This window comes from Lynx canadensis, chromosome A3, assembly GCF_007474595.2.
Source record: "Lynx canadensis isolate LIC74 chromosome A3, mLynCan4.pri.v2, whole genome shotgun sequence".
In the NCBI taxonomy this organism is placed as follows: Eukaryota; Metazoa; Chordata; class Mammalia; order Carnivora; family Felidae; genus Lynx; species Lynx canadensis.
The window spans coordinates 136,105,471-136,113,841 of record NC_044305.1 but is presented as its reverse complement, the minus strand read 5'-3'; the positions used below and the strand labels follow the sequence as shown (position 1 = coordinate 136,113,841).

The following is an 8,371-nucleotide window of genomic DNA, read 5'->3' as shown; positions in this document are numbered from 1 at the left end:
TGAGCGATTTCGTATAATAGCTTACCCCTTACATAATAGTTCTTATAAATGAAAGGTCTTCTTTCTAAAGATACGTTTGTTAAAAATAATAATAATGATGATAAAAATAGTCATTTGTGGCTATAATAGAATGTACATCTTAAGACTCTGAGCATTAATTATATACCCAACAATGTTTAATATTAGCAGGAAAACTGCAGAGACGTCCATAGATATACACACACATGAAATATATATTGGCTATGAAAAGATGATTCAGAGGTCTAATCCTGATATGCATTCGCCAGTTTTAAATATAGCAGACAAATTTCCATTTTACTAAGCTAAACTTTCAGGAAGTGTATCATTACAGAGGACTGCATTTTCCATTTGTTAGCCTCAAGTTCCTTTAACTAGTTGGTTGATGCTGATGCTGCAAGCATCCATTTTTTACGAGTAAATACTGTTCCTGTGAGAAGCATTCAGGTCTCAGGCATGTTCCCATTTCTTTTCTTTTAACGTTATGCTTATTTTAAAACCTTCCCATAGAGAGGGTGAAAAAAAAAAAAAGAAGAGAAAGGAAAGAAAGGAAAAGAAAAGGAAAGGGAAGAAAAGAGAAGAAAAGAAAAAAGAAAAGAAAGAAAAAGTATACATAAGAGTTATTTAGTTTTTCTTTTCTCCCTTCAAATCCTCACTAAATTCACTAACATTAAGGAGGTGGGTAGATCGTGTTACAAAATAGCAATCTAGGTAATCCTTTTTGAAAATTGGGACCTTTCTATAGAAGACAGAGGGGGGAATTAGCTCCGGTCCATTCCTGTGGAAGTCTCCATGCCCTGCTTTTGCTCGGCCAACCTCTACTGTGTGTTTATGGAAAGACCCATCAAGTCACAGCACTTCCCTCTCATGGTCCCTGCTGCCCGGCTCGCACTAATAAACAATCCCTGTCACTCTGGTTTTCTCTCCTCCGAGGGTGACCCATCTTTCTCAGAACAGAAATTATGTTTCTTATCTGAAAGACTAAATATTAACTTATATTTCCTCTGAGAAGATCATAGCACTCCCAGAATAAACCCATTATTTTCCAGCCTGATTGCACTTAATCTAATTCTCATTCTAAAGCTAAACATGACGTTTGCTGTCAAGTGAAAAAGGCAAATAAACACCGAATTTGCTTAAGATTTGCAAAGGCATTCTCTCTCAGAGTCTGAAATGCTAGATGCCCTCATGGTTTGCACGAAAATAATGCAACTGGGCTAAATTATTTCGAGGCTTCTGGCTGGAGTATGGATTTATCATGTGTTGGGTGGGGTGGGGGGGAGCAGTGAGGATTCACCAGTCCATCCACCCACCCTCCGGCCGTGTTCCCAGGAGCTGAAATGGCTGGGAAGTGTGCGCGCAGAGACAGGAACACGAGGCAGGGCTCGCCTTGTGGGAGTGAATACGGATTTTCACACACTGCCTTCGGTTTTATACATCTCCAGACTTGAGGTCACCCTGTATGGATGACTGTAAATTCCTCTGGTTCCGATGGCTGGAGAGCATAGATTGCCCACAGGATTGGCTTGAATATCACAAGGATTGGACGCAGTGTTTTTCTTTAGGATGAATAACGTGGGGGAGGGTACTGCAATGGTGGCACGCGCGCGCGCGCGCGCGCGCACACACACACACACACACTCACACACACTCACACAACCGCGCGCGCGATGGTCTGTGAAAAATGTGAAAACATGGTACCATTTTCTGTGACTAAAGACATCGAGAAACTGCAATGTGCAAGCCATGCAGTGTCATTTGCAGGAAAGGAACCCGAAAGGGAGCAGCGGGTTGGGGTCACCGTGCGAGTCCTAAGAGGCTGACTTGTCTCGCGAAATACTCTGGGCAGTATCTCGGGGAATTACTCAAAGTTGCCGGCTCGCCAGCGCTGGAGGGTGTGAAGGCAGCGATGACGACAGGCAATGAATAGGAAGCAGGTTTTCTTTCAATCTCCCCGCAGAATATCCACAGATGGGTAACAGCGACTAAATAAAGAAACACAAAGAGAAACGGGTTTCCAAGTAGCACAGCGGGACCGACGGGCCATGGGGCCGCTTTACATAAGCCAGCCTGTTCTCCGGGTGCGCTCGCAGTCCTAGGAGCAGTGCGCCCCACCTGGGCGCAGACACGGGACGTATTTGGACTCGGAAGTTGGGGTGCACCTACTTTTCTCCTCGGTCCGTGTCGCTAACTAAAACAGCCGAGGCCCCGCAAGGCGTGCTGGCTCCTCGCTAGACGTTCAGGACGAGGCTGCTCCGGAGGGCGCTGGTGACCGAGAGAGGGGGAGGGGACAAAGAGGAAGAGGGGGAACGGGAAGGAGTGGGGAGCGGGGGGAGGGGACAGGGCGGGCTGGAGAGCCCGGGGGGCGGGGCCGTGCCGAAGCTCGCGGGTCCCGGGAACCGGGTTCAGAACCAGCCTCGGGAGTGGCCAGATGGAACGCGAGGACCGGGCCCCCGCCCCAGCCCAACCCCGCAGACCGTTACTCCGGCCTCCGCCTGGGGCGGGACGCACGCGGGCCGGGCGCGGCCAAACGGTCCCGCTGCGTCTCCGGTCGCCGCCGAGGGAGGGAAAACACGGGGAGAAAAGGGACAAAGCACCGAAAATGCAGACGGGGGGAAGGGAGAATGCAGCCTCTCGGGCTTTATATGGATTTCTTTGCCTTAGAAAAACAGGGAGAAAGGAAAAAGGAGAGAGAGAGAGAGAGAGAGAGAGAGCGAGCGAGCCCACGTGCCCGGGAGGTGTTGTGTTAAAGCGCCACCTGCCGTCGGCCGGGGCGCGGCTGGCTCCCCCGGCGGGCTCGGGCGCGCGCGGCTCCGGGAGGCAGCGGCAGCCACCCGGGGGCGCGCCGGGCGGCACCCGCCCGCTCCGGCTGCGCGCGTGCCCGAGCGTGTGCCCCGGGAGGGCGAGCGCGCCCGGTCGGCTCGCTCGGACCGGCCTCCCGGGGACCCGGCACAAAGGGGCGCCCGGCCCGGCCCGGACTAGTCCGGTTCGCCGCGGTGCAGCGCGCGACTCCCGCGCATCCCGGGAAGCGGCGCATCTGTGCACACACGCGGATTTTTTTTTTTTTTTAAATAACATATTTCCAGACGTGCCTCCCCCCTCCTCCCGCTCCCCCACCCCCCATCTTTGCAAAGCAGCCCCGAGGGCGGACGCGGGGGGGGGGGGGGGAGGGGGCGTGGCCGAGGAGTTAATAAAGGGAGAGGGGCGGAGCCGGGCAGCAGCCATTGGCTGGCCCGCAGAGTGATGTCACCCATATGACGCCCTGATAACTAGTTGGGAGAGAGCCCTCAACTTTTTGCAGAAGGAGCGCGCGCGCCTGGGAGTGCTCGGGGTCCGGCGCTTGCGGCGGGAGCCACGAGCCGGAGAGAGGGGGTCCCGGGCTGCCTCGACCGCCGCCGCCTCTCCCGTCGCGGCCGCAGCTTCCCGCGCTCGGGCGGCCGTCGCCGCCGCAGCCGCCGCAGCCGCTGTGTGCAGCCTGGAAGGGGGGGCGGGGGGGAGGGGGGGCGCCGCGGACGCGGGGTACCGAGGACTTTGCAACTTGCCCGGGAAGGTGGAGGGGCGAGAGGGGGAGGGGGACCTCCGCACGAGACCGAGCGGCCCGGGTTGGAGCGCCCAGCCCCGCGGCGGATCATGGTGCAGCAGGCGGAGAGCTTGGAAGCGGAGAGCAACCTGCCCCGGGAGGCGCTGGACACGGAGGAGGGCGAATTCATGGCTTGCAGCCCGGTGGCCCTGGACGAGAGCGACCCGGACTGGTGCAAGACGGCGTCGGGCCACATCAAGCGGCCGATGAACGCGTTCATGGTGTGGTCCAAGATCGAGCGCAGGAAGATCATGGAGCAGTCCCCGGACATGCACAACGCCGAGATCTCCAAGCGGCTGGGCAAGCGGTGGAAAATGCTGAAGGACAGCGAGAAGATCCCGTTCATCCGGGAGGCGGAGCGGCTGCGGCTCAAGCACATGGCCGACTACCCCGACTACAAGTACCGGCCCCGGAAAAAGCCCAAAATGGACCCCTCGGCCAAGCCCAGCGCCAGCCAGAGCCCCGAGAAGAGCGGCGGCGGCGGGGGCGGCGGCGGCGGCGGCGGGGGCGCGGGCGGCGGCGGCGGCGGCGGCGGCGGCGGGGGCGCGGGCGGCGGCGCGGGCGGCGCCAAGACCTCCAAGGGCTCCAGCAAGAAATGCGGCAAGCTCAAGGCCCCCGCGGCCCCCGCGGCCGGCGGCGCCAAGGCCGGGGCGGCCAAGGCGGCGCAGCCCGGGGACCTGGGCGGCGCGGGCGACGACTACGTGCTCGGCAGCCTGCGCGTGAGCGGCGCGGGCGCGGGCGGCGGCGGCGGCGGCGGGGGCGCGGGCAAGACCGTCAAGTGTGTGTTCCTGGACGAGGACGACGAGGACGACGAGGACGACGACGAGCTGCAGCTGCGGATCAAGCAGGAGGCGGACGAGGACGACGACGAGCCGCCGCACCAGCAGCTCCTGCAGCCGCCGGGCCAGCAGCCGCCGCAGCTGCTGAGACGCTACAACGTCGCCAAAGTGCCCGCCAGCCCCACGCTGAGCAGCTCGGCCGAGTCCCCCGAGGGCGCGAGCCTGTACGACGAGGTGCGGGCCGGCGCGGCCTCGGGCGCGGGGGGCGGCAGCCGCCTCTACTACAGTTTCAAGAACATCACCAAGCAGCACCCGCCGCCGCTCGCGCAGCCCGCGCTGTCGCCCGCGTCCTCGCGCTCCGTCTCCACGTCCTCGTCCTCCTCGTCCAGCAGCGGCGGCAGCGGCAGCGGCAGCGGCGGCGAGGACGCCGACGACCTGATGTTCGACCTGAGCTTGAATTTCTCCCAGAGCGCGCACAGCGCCAGCGAGCAGCAGCTGGGGGGCGGCGCGGCGGCCGGGAACCTGTCCCTGTCTCTGGTGGATAAGGATTTGGATTCGTTCAGCGAGGGCAGCCTGGGCTCCCACTTCGAGTTCCCCGACTACTGCACGCCCGAGCTGAGCGAGATGATCGCGGGGGACTGGCTGGAGGCGAACTTCTCCGACCTGGTGTTCACGTATTGAGAGGGGCGCCCCGCTTCTCGCTCTTTCTCTCCGCGGGTGCTGAGCAGGGTTCCTCGGGAGGAAGTCGTGGTGGTCGTGGCGGTGATGATGATGATGATGATGATGATGATGATGGTGGTGTCGATGGTGTCGGTGGTGGCGGTAGGGTGGAGGGGAGACATGAGATGCTGATCTCGATATGATGTCGTGACACAAAGAAATTGGAAAAGATGATGAAAATTTTGGTGGAGTTAAAGTGAAATGAGTAGTTTTTAAACCGTTTTTCCTGTCCCTTTTTTTTTTGTTTGTTTTTTGGGGGGGGTTGTTTGTTTGTTTTTGTTTTTGCTCCCCTCCCTTCCTTTATCGTGTCTCAAGGTAGTTGCATACCTAGTCTGGAGTTGTGATTTCCACCCCCACCCCCAAATGTGGTTTTGTAATTACTATTTCTTTTTCTTGAAATTCGTGATTGCAACAAAGGCGGAGGGGACAGGGCGGGGGAGGGGAGGGAGGACCCGCTCCGGAAGGCGCTGTTTGAAGCTTGTCGGTCTTTGAAGTCTGGAAGACGTCTGCAGAGGACTTTTCGGCAGCACAACCGTTACGCTAGGGAGTTGGTTGGAGATTTTTTTTTTCGTAAGAGATCTTAAAGAACTGATGATTTTTTTTTAAAAAAAAGAGAAACAAACACAAAAACAAAAAAGGGACCATTGCAACTTTTTTATTTTATTTTATTTTTTTGGAGGGAGAAAACTGATGTCTTCTATGCATCCGATTCTTAACAAAACTGCAGGGAGCTTGAAAAAATGCAGACTGTACAAACGCTTACAAAAAAAAAAAAAACTGTGAACTGACTTAAGATCAGAGTTTACTTTTCAGATCAAATTGTTTATGGTTTTACAAATGTGATTTCTACTTGCCAACTTTTTTTTTGTAACTTGTTCCCTTATACCTCCTTGATTGAATACCAGACAGCCTAGACCTCAGTACAAAAGGTATTGAAACATTTTTGATACATAACAGACCTCAGTCTTTTTTAAAAATTAATATATTTTCAGGCGTATTTTTGTACAGTGAAAAGGGAACATTCTTGCTGTGTTTTTTCAGTAAGACTTTCAGGCACTTCTTCCCTTTTGATTTCTTTTTTTCCTCTGTTTTTTAGCATGCAAGTATGTTGGTACGTTATGTCCTGGTTTTAAAAGGATTAAAATTTTAAAATAATCCTTGCATCTAAAGGCCTTGTGGTTTTAAAAAAAAAAAAAAAGCAAACTTTTTTTTGTACAGCTATAGTAGAGATTTGTTCAATATTTGTAGGTAAAGATTTATTGAAAATGGTGATATAGACCTCAGAGCTGTTATCTTAGTCTAAAGATTGTATATGTACTGTACTATAGTAGGACTTTATGTATCTCATACGCTGTGATATGTGGATGGGGCCCCAGATGGAAGGTTTGAAACTGGATTCTCGATTTTTAGCAAAAAAAGAAAAAAAAGGCACATAGTTTAAAAAGTTTCTCATTTTGTGCAATATAATCTAAATAAAGTACAGACCATCTGCATATTTTGTAGCAAATGGTGGCAAAGCAGGCTCAATGCACTGTCGACATCGTTCCCTGTTTTTTTTTTTTTTTTTTTTTTTTTTGTGCTGGAAGTCTGTATCTTGACAATTTTAATAAATCAGCTGGAACTGATAGAAACTCGCATCTCCAATAGTCTCTATAGAAGTCCAACTGGAGGCCCATGTTGTCGCAGCGCATTCAGTGACGAGGCTGTTGTGCGGCGGATGGGAGTGGGGTTAGGCTGGAAAGGGCTCACTCCGCAGGCCGGTTTCTTTTTCCTCTGCCTTCGGTGGCTGGTGATTGAAATCCAGGGAGGAGGATTCTTTCCCTCTGCCTTCCCTTCCCGCCCCCCGCCCCGTCCGTTTCCTTTCTCACCTCCGCCTCCACTCCCACTCTCCCCCCCCCCCAACCCAGCCCGGCCGGAGCGGGGCGGGGCGGCCTGGGCGAGGACCCGGGGCCCGCGCGCGCCGTCGGTGTCCTGAGCTCGCTGGGGGTGCGCGTTCTCTGCGCCCGGGCTGCGTCCCGGCTGCGCGTCGCGGTGACCGCCGCCCTCGGGGCGCTCTGCTCCCCGCCGATCTCCTTTGGAGGGTGGGGACGGCCGTTTCCAGTTTTGAATTTTTCTTTCTCTCTCTCTCTCTCTCTTTTTTTTTTTCCCCTCCCCTAACGCTGCATCTCCGCGTGTGCGCAGAGGTAGATGCTGTGGGGAGCGAGGCCGCCGTTCCCGACCCCGAGCGGCGCCCGGGGCCGGAAGGGCTTGTCGGTGTCGGTCTCTTCCCGGCCGCTCCGCGCGGGCGGGAGCGCGGCGGGGCGGCGGGGCGGCGGGGGGGGGGGGGGGGCGGGGGGACCCTGGCACCGCCACCCGAGCCGCGGCCACCGGGGTGTCGGCGGGGGCACCGAGGGCGCAGCCCGCGGGGGTCGGGCCCCGGAGGCGCGCGGGGACGCCGGTGCCCCGAGGCCCGCGGGGCGGGGTGGGGGGAGGGAGCGAACTGGGGAGAGGCGCCGCCGCACCCGCGTACCCGCGCCCTCGCGCGCGCGCGCGCCGGCTCCCGGGCCGCCCCGGAACTTGCCTCCGGGAAGGCGCCCCGGCTTCGGGGTTGTTCTTCCCCCGCTGCCTCTTGGGGCTCCGCGCCCTGCTCGCCGCGGGCCCTTCGCGCGGCCCTCCCCTCCCCTCCCCCCTTCCCTGGGCTCCGCTTCGCCTGGGCCCGCCCCCCCCCTCCCGTGCCTTCCGCCCCTCTTTTCCCGGGGGGCCGCGCCGGGGGAGGGGCAGGGGGGGCAGGGGGGAGGCCGGCCAGCCCCACCCCCGCGCCCGGGCGCCCGCCGCGGGGGCGGTTTCGGCGGCTAATTGAAACTCAGCGCAGAATCACCACTACTCCTTTCTAACCTACTGACACGGTTTACCAGGGTTCGGCCTCCATTTTTACCCAGATTTGGCGAGACCGAACGGGGCGTCGCACGCTGCCGGGGATGCTAGGCCGAGGGGCCCCGCACCCTCCCTGCCTCCCCTCCCCCACTTCCGGGGGGGGGGCCTGTGCCCCCCCCCCGCCCCAAGCCGCGGCCTCCCCCCGGCCCCCACCCCTGGGACGCGAAGCCCGCGAGCTTTGGCTACCGAGGGACGGAGTTGTGTGGTTCCCCCTCTCGATGAACCATCGGATTCGGGTAGGACACTGGGGACGCGAGAGGGCTGGGGGTTCGCAGGGTTCTCCGTACAGAACTGGATTTCTGGAGTTGGCTACCTTTTTTTTTTTCTTGAACCTTTCAAAATGATAGACCGATGCAGTCGC

The 8,371-nt window shown here is 57.5% G+C and overlaps 1 protein-coding gene across 1 annotated transcript; it reads left to right on the top strand.

Annotated features, from left to right (window-relative positions):
- The first annotated feature begins 3,622 nt into the window (after positions 1-3,622).
- Positions 3,623-5,293, top strand: SOX11 (SRY-box transcription factor 11). The gene has a single exon (XM_030309067.1). It carries the CDS (start codon positions 3,649-3,651, stop codon positions 5,056-5,058), a length of 1,410 nt encoding a protein of 469 aa, XP_030164927.1. The 5' UTR covers positions 3,623-3,648; the 3' UTR covers positions 5,059-5,293.
- Positions 5,294-8,371: the final 3,078 nt, after the last annotated feature.

Excerpts from the sequence above, each read along its gene's own strand:
- SOX11 (XM_030309067.1), top strand. The coding sequence starts at position 3,649 with ATGGTGCAGCAGGCGGAGAGCTTGGAAGCGGAGAGCAACCTGCCCCGG.